This window comes from Porcisia hertigi, chromosome 30 (assembly GCF_017918235.1).
Source record: "Porcisia hertigi strain C119 chromosome 30, whole genome shotgun sequence".
Lineage (NCBI taxonomy): Eukaryota > Euglenozoa > Kinetoplastea > Trypanosomatida > Trypanosomatidae > Porcisia > Porcisia hertigi.
The window spans coordinates 1,135,874-1,151,993 of record NC_090589.1 but is presented as its reverse complement, the minus strand read 5'-3'; the positions used below and the strand labels follow the sequence as shown (position 1 = coordinate 1,151,993).

Here is a 16,120-nt window from a genome sequence, read left to right as displayed (position 1 = left end):
TGCTTTTTTTTCTCTGCAGGTAGGTCTGGCGATTCCTTGGGACCTTACTCCTTCTGCGACTGAGCTGTGTACACCAGTTCAGTGCTCATTCATTCAACATTTTCATATGCTTAGAGAGGTGGCACTCGTCAAAAATACAGCGTTTTTTTTTTTCGCCACTACTCAATCTTTTACCTCCCTCCCCCTCGACACACAGAGAAGTGGGATTTCTCGTTCTGCCTCTTTTATCAACCTCACTTTTTCACCCCTTCCCCACTCTCACTCTCGTCTACACGGCTTTACATGGTCGGTGGATATTTATATATTTTTTCAGTGTGCGGTCTTTTTTTCATCCATAACCGTCGACACGCCCTGCCCCACGCAGCACACTTTCATCACGGAGGGGTGAAAGTGGTACCATCAAGAAGAGACGTCGACACGTCTGTGCCACTGTTTTCTGCGTGCGTCCTCGCCCCCCCCCCCCTCTTTCCCTCCCTTCCCCTTCCCTCCCTCTCTCCTACACACGCACACACAGTCATCCACGCTCCTCTCCATAGCCCATTCTGTACACCCCCAACAGCTTTACTGGCTAGCTCATGAGCTCGTCGTTACAACCTACACAGAAGAAGGCGAAGACGGAGGGCGCATCCCACACCGCTGGCGCTGTCACTCCATGGGTGGAAAAGTACCGGCCACGCACTCTGGCGGAGGTGGAGGCCCAGGATGAGGCTGTCAATGCACTCCGCGCCTGCTTGAAGGAGGGAGCCAACATGCCTCACTTCCTTTTTCACGGTCCACCAGGTACGGGCAAAACGACATCGATACTCGCCGTTGCACACGAGCTCTTTGGTCCCGACTACACCCGCAACCGGGTGCGCGAACTCAATGCCTCTGATGACCGCGGTATTAACGTGGTTCGGGAGAAAGTCAAGATTTTTGCTCAGGGTGCAGTGTCAAGCGCTGCCAGCAACACCACCCAGTCAGACGGAAAGGTCTATCCAGTACCGCCTTTCAAGCTCATCATCCTCGACGAGGCCGATGCGCTCCTCCCCGATGCGCAGGGTGCGCTAAGACGCATGATGGAGGACTTTAGCGACGTGACGCGCTTCTGCATCCTCTGCAATTATGTAAGTCGCATCATCGATCCCATCGCGAGTCGATGCGCAAAGTATCGTTTCAAGCCGCTAGTAAAGAGGGCCCTCTATCACCGCATCGAGTACGTGGCACAAGCCGAGGGTATCACCCTGTCTCAGGCGTCCCTTGAGGCTTTGGATGCTGTGAGTGGCGGTGATCTCCGTCTCGCCATCATGCACCTCCAGTCGGCACAAAAGGCAAATGGGGATGACTTGACAAATGAAGATTTCGTCTCCGTATCGGGCAGCGTACCGGCCGATACGATGCAGCGATACATCAGCGCACTGATCTCTCGTCATCTGGAGCAGGTAATAGAGGCGTCACGGAGTCTGGTGGCCGAGGGCTTTGCCGCTGCGCAGGTGTTACGTCAGCTGCAGCGCTACCTCGTGAGCGTCGAGTGTCCGCTGAGCTCAGCCCAGCGCGGCAAGGTTATGCTCAAGTTGTGCCAGACAGAACGGCGTCTTGCAGATGGCGGAGACGATTATCTGCAACTGCTTGACATTGGAAGTGCGGTGTGCTCTGCATAAAAGGTGGTGCCAGGGGAAAAAAAGACAAAACCGCGTGAGTGGAATCCCAAAGATTCACATGTCTTTGTGTAAGCCTTTACATGCCAGTGATGCACGACGCACAGCCTTTGGGTCAGGCACGGTGTGTTGGATGGTGTCATAGTCAGTGCACTCACCAGGCTGAGAAACAGCCCTTGAAAAGATATATATATATATACATATATATTGGGTCTTTTCCCCCCCCTCTTCCCTCGGTGTCCTTGTTCATTGTTGGCGCCCCCGCTTGTCTCTGTGTCTGTGAGTTTGTGTGTAGAGGGTATAGAAGAAATATTGGAGACGGGTGAGGAGCGGGGCGGGGGCGGGGGGAATAAGGGCCAAGAGAGCCTGGAAATCACAGTTTCGTTAGAGTTGCTCGCCAAGGAAGCGTCTGGCTTTGATGCGAAGACGCGGCGGATCTTTTTTTCCTGCGGCGGTGGGGATGTCCCTCGATGCTTTACTTCAGCATGAGCCACGGCTTTTGTTGCTTTTCCCCTTTCATCCTTCTCCCCAGTTTTGCTCTTGGAGCACTCAAGTCTCTCTGCACGCGGAGGGCACAGTCATCTTTGTCGTGGATGCATGCACCCTAGTACAATGGGTAGCCCATAACACACATTCACGCACAGACGCAACCGTACACTCACACACGGTCGGTACTGCTGGCCATCGTATTGATCGCACTCTCTAGCACCGTCAAGAGAGGATGTTCTTTCCAAAAACACTTTGCTTACTGGCAGTCCTGTCTGCTCTGTCGCTCTGCGCCTCTTTAGCGCTTGCCACAGCAGACGCGCAGCCTGATCTCGTGGGCGCTGCACCGTACAGACTGAAAGAGGATTGCCCTGCCCAGCACCTTACAGAGGAGAACTTCGAGCGCGACACTCAAGCGTCCAGCGGCATGACAAGTGGCAACTGGCTGATCCTTTTCGTGCCATGCAATGATGCTTCAACGGTAGACCGTCACTCTCGCCAAGCCGTGAAGGGGATCGTCGCCTTCGACGCATTCGTACGTAATTCAACCCAGGTGCTACGCAACTATCAGGTTGTGCCTGCCTACGTTCTATGCGACGAAAGCCGTGCTTTGTATACGCGCTTCAATACGGAGAAGTCGATTCCGAAGCTCGTCATGTTGAGTAGCCGCCGCATGTATACATGCCCTGCGGAGCAGATGCTCTCCGTTGACGACATCGAGCTCTTTGTGTCTACCTTTCGCAGCATCGAGAGCAGCGCTGTTCCTCCTCCACTGACGGGACAGTCCATCTGGGGGCAGCTTATTTTGCTCCTCGGTGGCGTCATCGCATTTTTTTTCATCTTGCGGTCGCTTGCGCTGTCGCGCATGAGTGCGCCACTGCCGCCGAGCATGACTGCCTCCCACTCTAAAGCGGACTAGCGTACTTGGCTTCCCTTCTAAGGTGAAGGATGTGAGCTCCTCGACTTTTGCGCGGAAAGAGAAGCTGCTGTCCCGCGATCCAGTGTGTCTGTGTGACAGTTTTGTGAATGGAGACACATACTCGAAAGGACAGGTGCGTGCGCTCAGCTAATTTTTGTTGCATGCCAAAGAGAGGCAGCTGATAGCAATGTAGGCAGGACAGTCATCAAAATACAGGTGGAGCAGCACGTGCACCGACCCTCCAAAGCAACAAAAAAAAGAGTGCGCCGATACATCATCTTTTGAAATGGAGGGGCGCTGGGGGTGCGGGTGGTGGGTGTGGGTGGTGGGGAGACCCAGATCCTACGACGCGGGGGGAGAGGGGGAGGCCGCGGGGTGATTTATTGCTCTTGTTGTCAGCAGTCAGGTTATGGATTAGCGTTACGTTCGAGCGATCTACCGCAATGGAGACTCTTGTATCATTCATATGATGGGCACGGTGCCAAGGTGACTCCAAGCTTACCTTACTCGGCTTTAAATCCCTACTGGTGAGGTGCTAGAATCGTTCCTAGGGACGCACGTGTCGACCGGCAAAACCAGGGCCGCTGTGAGGCGACCTGCAAGGGGATTGGTGAGAAGAGCCCTGCGTTTGAGCGGTGTTCGTGCAGCTGAGAGAGCCATTGCTGTAGCGCGTCTCTACCGTTGCCTTGGAACCACATGTTGGCCATCTGGGGAGGCCGGGTTAAAGTGCAAGGGGTTCCCCTTTTTTAAGAGCATCGAAGGCATATTGAAGGAGAAAAATTGGTGATCCTTACAACTTTTCTGGTGTGCATGAGAAATAGGGGGGAGGGGAGGGGGGGGGTGGTTAGGCGTTACACGCCCAGCCGAGTTTGGGGCTTTCTTTCGTAATGCGAGCGCGCGCCCCTCTCCTCCCATTTTTACGTTTTTCACGCCGGGGGCGCTGTAATGGGACCCTTGCTTATTATCGCTCTCCTTCCTCCTCGCGTCTCAACATTCTTTTCACCTCTGTGTGAATATCACGTATTCGTCGTCGTATGCTGCTCGCAGGGCTGTTCGAGGAGGCTGCCAGTAGAGCAACCTCCACACGTGTCTTTTTGATTTACGTACGCGCGCACTCATCCATCAGGTTTTGCCAACACACACACAGACACACACACACACACGCATATCTGTATATATGTATGTGTGTGCATACGTGTACACTACCATCATCCACAATACGCCAAGTAATTTTCCCATTATGAGTTTGCCCTCAGCGTCCAGGTCGCATTCGGCCTCGCACATGTCTGCCAACGCCGCCGTCGAAGATCCTGTTGGCGACAGAAGCGGTGACAGCCAGGAGGAGCCAGAGCCAACTTCTACCATTACCGGGAAGGTACCCATGAGCCTTCTGAACCAACCAAGCTCCGCACAGGAGCAAGCGCACGAGGACTACGCGGAACCTGAGGGGGATGCCAGTGGGGCGGAGGAAAGAGACAATCGCCTTGTTCCACCGAGTACAGGTACCTCATCCTCTGCGCGGCGCTCGAACCCCGGTACGACAGAGGCGCACCGCCACACGCGAGATTCTTCGGTGGGGCGGAGCCGGGGCGCAGCCCCTGCGCGCGGCAAGAAGAAGGTGATGTGCGAGAAGCTGTTGCCTGCCGCGAGAGGTTCCCTCCCAAAGCACGCTCTTCCTCGTGGCGGCACCAGAACGACATCGCAAACAATGCCAACTGCCCCCTCGGTGTCCGCAGCATCGAATGCGGGCGGCTTTGCAACGGCCGCCGCTGTCCCGCCACAGGCCGCACAAGTAAGTCCGTACCCACACGATTGCCCCTTGAAGGAGTTAGACAAACATGGAGATAAAAACGCTTTTGGGCTCGACCTAAGGGCTGTGTTTCAGAAAACCAAGTTTTCACAAGTGCATCGTGAATATCAGCGCATCTCAGAGGAAAGTATTGCCGTGCAGGAGTGTGAGCGTTTGTTTCGTGTGATCTCGAAAAACAAAAGCACCGTGGACGCGCTGGATATCCAGGAGCTGCTGATCATCTTCACGCCATGCGGCGTGTTGCTTCGAGAGGGGGCAGACTTCTTGAGGGAGGAATGCGGGGGGAAATCTTCCTTGACGTTCGTCGATTTTCTGCGGTACGGGCCAGCGCTACGCGCACGAATCCGGGCCTTCGAGATCTTTGAGCGACTCTCAGACCGCCAGAAGCTGATTTCCATTCACGCGCGCGTCTTGAGAAGTGACCCACCAGTGGGTGTCAACACAGCACGGCTGCAGTTGCTGCGCGTAGCCGATCAACAAGTGAGGGGGATGCTGCCGCGCCATGTCCGTCCACTACGCTTGTATGAGACGAACTTCATTGTGGATTACCAGGAGCGCCTCCATGACGCGGCGCTGATTCCGGGGAGCGAGACATTACCACCGGGGTTGAGGGGCGACTACGCAGACGAGCTTGGGCGAGCTCACCACGTTAGACACCTTCCTCCGCTCCCGCAGCTCTCGGCCTCAGCCTTACAGAAAGAGGACGTGGCGTGGCGCGAGGAAAATGTGGTTGACTACACCGATAGCGAGGAAAGCAGCGCGTCTGCGAATGCTGCAGATGCCGAGAAATCCGCTGCAGTGAGGTGTGGAGAAAGCGCGCACCCGGTCGTGTCGAAACGAGGCTGCCGCGTGGCCGCCCCCAAAGGTTCCCGCAAGGTAGGCAATCGCCAGCGGTACACACGAAAGCGCTCACCGTACGTGAGGAGGGCCGACACAGCGCCAGCCACGGGCCTTGCAGCGACGTACGGCACCAGCAGCGGTTGGACTGCAGTGGGTTCTGGGAGAACTCAGGGCAAAGCGCAGCAAAAACCTATGGGCCGCTTCGTTGAAGATGAGTACCGGGAGCGGCGCACTATGGATGACCACCTCATCACACAACTCGAGTTTATGTACTCGATGCCGTAGCTCAACGTCACGTTTTTTTATTTTTGTCCCGTACTTCCTCCTTTTGAGTGTATTTTCTTTCCGTCTCTCTCTCAATTGTTTCTCGTTTGGCTGCAATAAATATGTGCACTCTCTCTCTCTCTCTCGTCGCACCCCCTCGTTTTCACTCCCCGGTTCCAAGACCTCACGAATAGGGTTTGCTTTTTTTTCTGCTGTTGTCGCAACAAAAGGTTAGTGTCCAAGAAACGAGAAAGCACGCAGGGAACGCGACTGGCAAAACAGGTGGCACACACCAACGAGTAGTTGCTGTCGCCCCCCTCCCTCACCCCTTTCTTCTTGTTATATGATTGTTCTGCTCACTGCTTCACGAAAAAAAAAATGGCGACATGCGTGAGTGACTTGTTTGGTCTGCGTCTTATCTTCCCCCCCTCCCCCCTCCCTTCCCCGCCACCGTCATCCGTGTTTTGTTTGCGTTTCCGCTCTCCTTACGTGGGGTCTCCTGTTTCGTTGTCTCTTGTCCATCATTCAGTTCGCTTTGCCTTGAACGAGCACATTTTTTTTTCTTTTAACTTCTGCGGCTCCCTTTTTCACAATTGTGTACAATGTATGTACAGATCGAACGTACTTCCCCCCTTCCCTCCCATTGTTCCCCTCTCACACACGCTTTGCACCAGCAACGACTAATGCAAACCGCACTGGAACACAAGCCGAGAATCGTTTTCGGCTCTTTATCATATGTTTCATAGTTCACCCGTGTTGACACCCTCTTTGCAGGTTTTTTTTTGCCGCTTTCTGCCATTGTCTTTTGTTTGTCATGTACAGGGGGGGGGGGGAAGCCTCTCCTTTTTTAAAAATTTCTGTTGTCTCCCCTCCCCCCCCCCTTTCCTTCACCCCCCCAAAAAACTGTGAAGCAGAAAAGTTCCTCGCTTTACTTCATGGGCATTTTTCTGTGGCTACTTGACATGATGCGTCGCACAGGAGCACACTTTTGTTTACCCGACAAACAGCCCTCTGAGGGGGGCACATCACGGGTCACCCCCCAAAAAAAAGAAAAAAACGGTGCCTTTTGTCTCTGACAATTGAGGACGACCAAAGCCGTGTGCATACGCACACAAAGTTTTGCAAATGACTTGCCGTTGTTTGCGCCTTCTGTGTCCATGGGCCTCGTATACACCATCCCCTGCTTGCTCATTTTTTTTTTCGCTCGTCTCTAGCAAGAAACGCGGAGGGGGAAAAAACAAACTGACAGCAAGCAGTGCTGCTCCCCACTCCCCACCGACGCCGCACTTCTTCTATCCTCACCTCGACTCGATCCTCCCCTCCTCCTTTTCCGCTGCCCCCCATCCCCTCTTACAACCTTTTTTTCCCATCGCACTACTCTTGTTCACCCGCCCTTCCCGCGTGTCACTCACATTAACGCACACACGAACACATGCTTGGCAAGAAGTCTCTCTCCTTCCTTCCCCCGTGCGTCTCCTTGACGAGTGCTGTCGTCTACCCCCTCCCCCCCCCTCCCCCAATCTTGGACCCCTTGAACAAAAAAATTTGTCATTGGAGTCACCCCTCTCCGCATCAACTGTTGTTATTGTTTGTAGGACAAAAGTCCCTCGTTGGGCCTGAAGTGTGTGTGTGCGTGTGCGTGTGGTGGTGGTGTGGTGCTCGTGTGCGTGCGATTCTTCACGGGTACTATCCAAAGCACACACACTCACACACCTACAACAGCAGCGGCATCGGGAACATCTGTGCAGAGCGGCGTCGCAAATAATGTCCATCCAGAAAGGCGACTGCACGGACAACATGGTCTCCGCCGAAGACCAGTTCAACGTCAACATGGACGCCGAGGCGGAGTTGGAGGAGATGAAACGGCAGGTGGACAGCCTGCAAGAAGAGATGCAGCTCAAGACGCTCCAAGAGTCTGCCGCCAAGGACGAGGGAATACGCAAGACTTCTGGCGTTACGGCAGCGAGCGCCGGGCAGGCTAAGACTAATACTTCAATCTTTGTTGGAGACCTTGACTTCAGGACCACGGACGCAGACTTGCGAGTCTTTTTCGCTTCCTGCGGCGCCATCACGCGCGTGACGGTGCTCAAAGACCGGCAGGGCAACCCCAAAGGTACCGCGTACGTTGAATTTGAAACCGAGGGGCAGGCGCACGCGGCTCTATTAAAGGATGGCCAGTCTCTCCATGGGAAGCCACTGAAGGTTGCAATGAAGCGAGACAACATTCCTGCGTTCCAACGCGGCATTCCACGTGGCGGTGCGTACGTGCCGCGCGGTAGGGGAGGAGGCAACCCGATACAACAGCAGATGGCTGCGCTGGCCATGATGGCTGGCATGATGACTCAGGGCTTCAACCCCTACAACATGGGCCGCGGCGGCAGTGGCCGTGGTCGTGGTCGTGGGGGTTATTAAAGCCTGTGAGTCGCGTGCTAAGTAGTTCAGGCCCCCTCCCCACTCCTTGCAAGTGTCTGTGCGTGCATTCCACATAGGTGGTCATATTCTCATGCACACGTGGTCTTGAGCTAAGTCGTAGTCTTTGATGGTTTCCTCGCTTCATCCCCCCTTCATCCCCATCCCTCCCTCTCACATGGCCACTCCTTTCTTTCCACCCCCTCGAGCGCCCAAAAATGTACAGCGACTTCACCAACAGGTTGAGAGGAGCGTGCATTTTTCAACCCTACAAGCTCCCGTTCTCTCCCCAGCCTGTGTGTGTGTGTGTGTGTGTGTGTGTGTGTGTGGGTACGTGGAGGGGTGAATGCGCCCGCTCACTACACATCTATGCCGTTGGAACCCGCTTTGGTGGAGGTACAAAACAAGAGTCAAGTACCAATTACGCACCCCCCCGCTACGTTATGAGCTGCCGTGTGTACCTCACCTCACCTCCCATTCCCCCCCCTCCCCCCTTTGCGCGCACACAGACACACCAACTGTGTAACTTCGATGCGCCTCGTCACTCGGGGGGTTTGTCGTCATAAAAAAGCGACAAAAAAAGACACCACAACATGAAAATGAATTCAAACATGGTAAAGAGCAAATGGGGACGGCGCTCGGGTGAATTGCGCGCGTGCGGGATGCATAACAAATGTGGAAGCACCCCCCTCTGGAGGACACACAATCGTGCACAGTTGAATCTGTGCCCACGCATTCCTTTCACCCAACTCCGATTCGTACGTATTTGTTCACGTCCATCCTCCTCTTCTTCCCACGCCCTTTCCAGGTTTCTCTTGCCTTCGTGGGAGTGTTGCGTTACCGACAGGGCGAGGAGGTGAAGGGGTGGGGGAGGGGGGGGGGGAGGGAGATTGAAGTGGAAGGGGCGGTGTTGATTGAGGTGGCTTGCCGCAGCGGAGCGTTTTTTGATTTATGCCACAGGTGCACTGCGGTGGTGCTTCCCCGCAGTCAGCAGAAGCGTGTTCCTCTGATAACACACCGCATCAAACATCTCACCTATGAGGGCCGCAGAAGCGCTCTCCCCACTGCCTTTCCGTTGTGTGAGCGCGCGTGCGCGTAGCGTCTTGTTGTCCCCCTCCCTATCGCCATTCTTCCCCCCCTCCTCCTCCTCCCCCCCTCTCTCCCCCTCTCGCCACACTTTCTTTATCCATGCGCCCCACGCGCCTTCTCTTCCACGGGGGAGCATCAAATCGATGGTGTGTAACAAACATTTGCCACTTTCTTTTTCTTTCTCACACACACACACACAAGGCACATGTTTAAGCTGAGAAAAAGAGAATCTGAAGTGCGCTTCCTCGCAGCAAAGCAGCAGCAGCAGCGATTGCGTGGGTGAGTGAGTGTTATAAAGGGTACTTGTCTCCACCGCCTCTCACCTCCCTTCCCTTCATTTGGTTTGTGTTGCTATGGTATCCACCCTTTTCAAAATTAACCGTTTTTATTCTTCTTGTGTACTTCGCATGACCGCCCGGAAGCTCGACTGCGCGTGGCCGGTACCATCCGACATTGACATTGCCCAAAGCGTGGATGCCCAGCCGATCACCAGCATTGCCGAGGCTGCCGGCATCCTTCTATCCGAGCTGAATCCGTATGGCAGTACTCGTGCCAAGGTGAAGCTGAGCGTCCTCAAGCGTTTAGAGAGCTGTCCAAATGGCAGGTACATCGTTGTGACGGGCATGAGCCCCACCCCGCTGGGAGAGGGAAAGAGCACCACAACGATCGGCCTCGCCCAGGCTCTAGGTGCGCATCTGCACCGACCCTGCTTTGCTTGCATTCGCCAACCGTCTCAAGGTCCCACTTTTGGCATTAAAGGCGGTGCCGCGGGAGGCGGCTACAGTCAGGTGATTCCGATGGAGGATTTCAACCTCCACGGCACCGGGGACATACATGCCATCACCGCCGCCAACAACCTCCTCGCCGCCGCGCTCGACACGCGCATCTTCCACGAGCAAACGCAGGACACCGCTGCCCTTTACCGCCGCCTCACCGATGGCTTGAGGAACTTTACGCCAATTATGCAGAGGCGCCTCGATAAGCTTGACATTCAGAAAACGGACCCAAAGGAGCTCACGGAGGAGGAGCGCGCTCGATTTGCGCGTCTTGACGTGGACCCTAACACTATTTCGTGGCGCCGTGTGTCCGATGTCAACGACCGCCTCTTGCGTGACATCGAGATCGGGAAGGGCAAAGCAGAAAAAGGCATTAGCCGGCGCACTGGCTTTGATATATCCGTGGCGTCTGAGGTGATGGCTATCCTAGCGCTTGTGAACGATTTGACTGACATGCGTCAGCGCCTGGGGGAAATTCAGGTGGCCAAAAGCAAGACCGGGGAATCGGTGACGGCCGAGGATGTGGGCTGTGCGGGGGCCATGGCGGTATTGATGAAGGACGCGGTCGAGCCGACGCTGATGCAGACGTTGGAGGGCACTCCTGTTCTGGTGCACGCAGGCCCCTTTGGCAACATTGCGCACGGAAACAGCAGCATCATTGCCGACCGCATCTCCCTCAAGCTGGCCGGTGCGGACGGCTTTGTGCTGACGGAGGCCGGCTTTGGGGCGGACATGGGTTGTGAGAAGTTTTTTAACATCAAATGCCGCACGAGCGGGCTAAAGCCGGATGCAGCTGTGCTTGTGGCTACGGTGCGCGCGCTGAAGTTCCACGGCGGCGTGGAGCCAGAGGCGTCTGCCAAGGAGAACGCGGATGCCTTGCGCGCCGGCATGAGCAATCTCATTCGGCACATCCAGAACATTCGCAAGTTCGGGGTGCCGGTGGTGGTGGCGTTGAACCAGTTCAACACCGACACGGAGGCGGAGCTGGCGTTAGTGAAAGAGCTAGCGATGCAGGAGGGCGGTGCCGAGGATGTTGTGGTTACAAGTCACTGGTCCAAGGGCGGCGCTGGGGCTGTCAACCTTGCTCAGGCGCTCATCCGCGTTACGGAGATGAAGCCGTCGAACTTTCAGCTGATGTACCCAAATGAGGCATCACTTAAGGAGAAGATCGAGACGATATGTCGCGAGATTTACGGTGCCGCCGGTGTAGAGTACCTCAACGACACGGAGGAAAAGCTGGCAGACTTCGAGAAAATGGGCTATGGTGCCTTTCCAGTATGTATGGCAAAGACGCAGTACAGCTTCTCGCACAACCCCGAGCTGCGCGGGGCACCGACGGGTTTTATTGTCCCCATCCGAGATGTCCGCGTCAATTGTGGTGCGAGGTTTGTGTTTCCTCTCTTGGGCGACATATCCACAATGCCCGGCCTGCCGACTCGACCGGCATACTATGGCATCGACATCGACTGTGAGACTGGCAAAGTTGTGGGCCTTTCCTGAGAGAGGCCTGAGGTTTGTCGGTGTTGACCCATCTGGGAGCGTTTACGTGCTCATATGGGCCCATCTGTAGGTCGTCTGGTAACTGCGACACACAGTGCTGTTGGCTGAGGAAGAGCTACTCTGACTCTGCGCACCAGCGCAGACAGACGAAAGTACGTTGGAGGTCTGGAGGAGGATGAATGTGGGGCACTGGTCGTCCTGCACGGTGTGCGTAAGAAGTGGGTTAGCGGTAACGTTTTCCCTCCGCCCTGAGCTGCGTAGTGGTCAAGCACACTCTTGTTTTCCGATGTGATGCTGCACTGTCTCGCTCTCTCCCTTCACGCACCTTGCATCACTTTATACGGCGCCGAAGAGGTGCCTTATTGATTTCTTCTTAGCTCTCTTCATTCCCGCTCGACCCCGCCCTCCCGACACGCACACAGATTCTCCTTTCTCTGTTTTTTTTTTTGTTTTCTGTGGTAGAGGCTTGCCCCCTCTCCCTTACCCCTTCCCCCCCTCCCCCCCTCTGGCTGCCAAATGTCGGAGTGCACGCCTGCCGTTCTCTATTGTCACACGATGCTTTTCCGTTGGTTCTCTGCCTCGCACCCCAAACCCTTTCCCCCAATCCTCTTTCTTTCCCTACGTCGTATTTTCTGCGTCTTGTGCGTTTTTCCCCTCCTCCTTTTTTCCTTCCCCAGTCTGATACCTCTGTCTGCACCCTTTTTCATATATTTATATATATATACATATATGTTTATATGTTTTTGTGTGTAGGGCGTGGGTCAGGTTGTGTGTTGAGATTTACATATATTCCCCCCCCCTCTTTGGCTCCCCCCCGGTTTCGATGTCATCTGTTGTCACTGGCTGTGGCCGTAGCCCCCTCTTTACATCCTCTGCACGCTTTCTGAGGCGCTCCCACCCCCTTCTATTTTGTCTTCATTCCATAGCGTACTTTTTCTTGGTTGTTCTGCGCGCGATGCAAGCGAATGCTTCGCACAGCACCTCTTTTGCAGAGGATGTTCTTCGGCTTTAATGCGTGTGTGTATGTGTGTAGGGATATCGAAAAGGGAAGTGGGGGGGGCGAGGAGGAACAGCGAATGAATTGCGATATTGGCCAGTACCGGCGCCCTCTGTACGTGCGTACGATCTCTTTCTTTTTCTTTCTACATATATGTCTGTGTATGTTCCTTCTTTTCTCCGACGCGCACACTTGCACATTTTCACATTTATGTCTACGAGCGCCTCCGTTTCTCCCTCCATATGGTTCCCCTCTTCTTTTTTTCCCAAGCGCGCGCACACACACACACACACACCTGCACGGTGATATGGACTTTTAAAGGAGACATGAAGTTATGTGAGTCTCTCTCTCTCTGTCTCTCCGTGTCAGAAGCTCTATGGAATATTTATATTCATATCTGCATATAGATACCGTATGTATTCATATATGCATATATATATATAGATATATCTATATAGTGTGTGTATGTGTGTGTGTGTCCATCGACTGTGGAAACGGTAACGCGGTACAAAAAAACTGGCGGATATGTGTTCAACATCAACGTGATCAAAAAAACAAAAAAAACGTATCGATCCACGGAGTCAACTCTGTGGTAGCGTCGTGCTACACAGCTTGAAACGGACCCAGCATGAAGTGTGTAATGGGTGGAAGGATTACTGACGTAAACATGCCTCTAGGTGCATGAGATCGTCTTGTTGGGCTAGGAGGCCAGAGAGGATTGCCGCAAGCAGTGTGGAGACGAGTGGCGACTGCCCGCTGTGGCACCCTTTCTCGCAGAGCTCTGCGCCTATCACCTCCTGGCGATTTACACATTTTCTGTTCGATTCTGGGACCCCTCTCTCTTTTTTATTGTTATTTTCCCCTACCCTTCATTATTGCTCCATTGGTGGCTGGTTTATATTTGACATATCACTGTGTGTCCCCTCCCCCTCCCCTTCCCCTGCTGATATGTGCATATACCATGCGGGGATGGCAGGCGGGAGAAGTATTGCCATTGTACCACACTAAGGTGCGCGTGCTCGTGCTATTCTAAAAAAAGAGGCAAAGGGAAAACCACGACGTGTGCACACCAACCCCCGATGTGAGGTGACTTCATACCCTCTCGGGACGAAAAGAAAAGGGGGAGGAGGAGGAGGGCAGCATGCAGAGGTTTTTATCTTTCCTTGTCTGGATCCTTTGCACTCTGATTTCTGGAGGATTAGTTTGTACACTTGCTCGTTTGGATTACTCCCCACCAAGGTCCCTCAGCACGAGCACCGCGGACAGCGCCATTATCGCAGACTGGGCATCGGCGTAGTAGTAGTAGTAGTAGTAGGGAGAGAGGGGAGGGGGGCTGCGTTTCCCTGGAGGTTCAAGGTGGACAAGGGAACACTCTTTGTCCTGGGTCACTCTTGCTTTGCACATTTTTGATTGGGAAGGGAGGCATAAGAGACCACCGGTGTTTGTACTGAGGCTGGGCGGCCGCACATTTGCTCGGGAGGTGTGCATGCACCCATCCACCCACCCACGCACGCACGCGCACACATAGATACATTGATACCACAGTGAGTGGTGTCTCACAGGTGTGTGTGTGTGAGCGGCTCCAAAGCACAACCCCTCCCTCCCCCCTCCCCCCCCCTCAATATCAACGTCATTTTAGCGACATGACCTCGCAGATGCCCGTTAAAGCGGTAACCGCTGGGACTCGAGACGCCGTGCCGTCAGGGGAAACTTCGCGTCCCGTTCTTCTGGAATGCGGTCTGAACTGGGTTTCGTTTGTTGCTTCGCATCCGTTCGAGGTAACGGGGATGACCTTGGTACGTGTCAGCGATGAAAATGAGGAGGATAGTGTGCCCAAGAAATGCGATGTACGCGTGCAATCTCAATTGCCAGTGCAGTCTGTCATGACCTCCAGTGTTGCCCTCACAAGAGTCTTCACATATTCAACGGTGCACCCGTCAGCAAGGGCGGAGATGACGCGCGAGGTACAGCACATTGGGACTGTGTGGTGTCTGCATCCCTCCTCGATCTACATGGCGACGCTAAGCTCGTCGGCAGAGGAAAACGAATGCACGAGCACTAGCACAACGGTGCTAAAGGTGCAGACCAGACGCTGGACCTCGACTTTGGACTTGCGCGCGGTGGCACTGCATGTGCTGGACCGCGGCTCTCTCCTTTTCCACCCTGAGTTCTCGCGCTGTATCCTTTCACAGGGTTCGGGGCACTTTATGTTTTATTTACCGCCGAACCTCCTTGATCCCACCACGGCTCTCCCGTTCATCCGGGAGATGTGGTACAACGGACTTTTTTCACTTCCGGAGCTGATATGCGTAGGTGGGCAGCACACAGCGATGTTCTTTGTTTTACCCAATGGCGAGAGACGCTACACACTAGACCTGGCGCCAGAGTTGACAACCACGCCGGCGGCTTCCTCGACGCGCCAGCTCGACACACAAGTGCTGGACACTCCAGCGAGTCTCGAGGCACCAGCGACCTTGTATTCTTGGCGGTGCCACAAAAAAGTCCGGCGCATCATTAACTCCAGTGCGTACGCGGTGGTGGTTCGCGATGACCCAAGTGGTGTTGAAGAAAGTCTCCAGCGAGCGTACTCCTACCATCGGCAGAAGAAAGAGTCCACGTGGCTTAACGACGCTTTTATCCGCCTCATGGGGCAGTGCAGCAGCCTGGGCTTATCGTCCACCACCGACGCCGCTGACTCACAGGCCACAGAGGCAGGCAAGACACATAAAGTTCGACTTTTGTGCATTGAGCTGGTGGAGAAGGCCACTGGTGAAGTGATGGCGGGGTCCTGCGGCATGGCAGTAGGGCGTGCGTACCACGACTACACAATGTACACGCTGCGGCGCTCCCGGGAGGGTCTCGGCACCTTTCTGACCAAACTGATCGGCGAGGCGCTGCAGCGGTGCGGTTATACACTGTGGTATTGGGGGTTTTGCGTGGAGTACATGCAAGAGTACGAGCGGTGCCTTGGCGCCGTCGACATGCCACGGGACGTTTTCCACCGTCGTTGGTGTGCGGCGCGTGACGCTGTGCCCGAATGGACCATCGATGCGTACCTTCGGTCGCATAAGGGGATGGTGCCTTACTACGAAAGGACCAGCAGCTCTGCCAAACACCAAGTCCTGACTGCGTGATGGCACTGGCTTGGTGGGCAGGCAGGCCTTCTGTTCGCTTCTTTTCTCGTTTCCCCTCTACCCCTGTGTTGTTGAGGTCTCCCGTTTCTCTTCTCTTTGCTGCGTGTGGGGCAGAGGCCCTGTCCACCGTTTGTTCTTGGCATGTGTTATCACACCAGCAAAGCGGGACTCACGCTCCCCCCCCCTCCCCCCCCAGACACACGCGTTCTTACCCATACTCTCGTTCTCTGCCGTTTCGTATTGCTATATAGGGAAGTAG

General features: G+C 54.7%; 6 protein-coding genes across 6 annotated transcripts; all 6 read left to right on the top strand.

Moving 5' to 3' along the window:
- Positions 1 to 575: 575 nt before the first annotated feature.
- Positions 576 to 1,640, top strand: JKF63_03050 (uncharacterized protein; the record flags this gene model as incomplete). The annotated part of the gene is made up of 1 exon (XM_067899072.1): positions 576 to 1,640. One exon carries the CDS (start codon positions 576 to 578, stop codon positions 1,638 to 1,640), a length of 1,065 nt encoding a protein of 354 aa, XP_067755516.1.
- Positions 1,641 to 2,358: 718 nt separating this feature from the next.
- JKF63_03049 (uncharacterized protein) lies at positions 2,359 to 3,042 on the top strand (the record flags this gene model as incomplete). Its single annotated transcript, XM_067899071.1, has 1 exon — positions 2,359 to 3,042. The coding sequence occupies one exon, from the start codon at positions 2,359 to 2,361 to the stop codon at positions 3,040 to 3,042; it is 684 nt and encodes a 227-aa protein (XP_067755515.1).
- A 1,282-nt stretch (positions 3,043 to 4,324) lies between these two features.
- Positions 4,325 to 5,977, top strand: JKF63_03048 (uncharacterized protein; the record flags this gene model as incomplete). Its single annotated transcript, XM_067899070.1, has 1 exon — positions 4,325 to 5,977. One exon carries the CDS (start codon positions 4,325 to 4,327, stop codon positions 5,975 to 5,977), a length of 1,653 nt encoding a protein of 550 aa, XP_067755514.1.
- Positions 5,978 to 7,720: 1,743 nt separating this feature from the next.
- Positions 7,721 to 8,368, top strand: JKF63_03047 (uncharacterized protein; the record flags this gene model as incomplete). Its single annotated transcript, XM_067899069.1, has 1 exon — positions 7,721 to 8,368. One exon carries the CDS (start codon positions 7,721 to 7,723, stop codon positions 8,366 to 8,368), a length of 648 nt encoding a protein of 215 aa, XP_067755513.1.
- A 1,493-nt stretch (positions 8,369 to 9,861) lies between these two features.
- Positions 9,862 to 11,730, top strand: JKF63_03046 (uncharacterized protein; the record flags this gene model as incomplete). Its single annotated transcript, XM_067899068.1, has 1 exon — positions 9,862 to 11,730. One exon carries the CDS (start codon positions 9,862 to 9,864, stop codon positions 11,728 to 11,730), a length of 1,869 nt encoding a protein of 622 aa, XP_067755512.1.
- A 2,640-nt stretch (positions 11,731 to 14,370) lies between these two features.
- JKF63_03045 (uncharacterized protein) lies at positions 14,371 to 15,861 on the top strand (the record flags this gene model as incomplete). Its single annotated transcript, XM_067899067.1, has 1 exon — positions 14,371 to 15,861. The coding sequence occupies one exon, from the start codon at positions 14,371 to 14,373 to the stop codon at positions 15,859 to 15,861; it is 1,491 nt and encodes a 496-aa protein (XP_067755511.1).
- Positions 15,862 to 16,120: the final 259 nt, after the last annotated feature.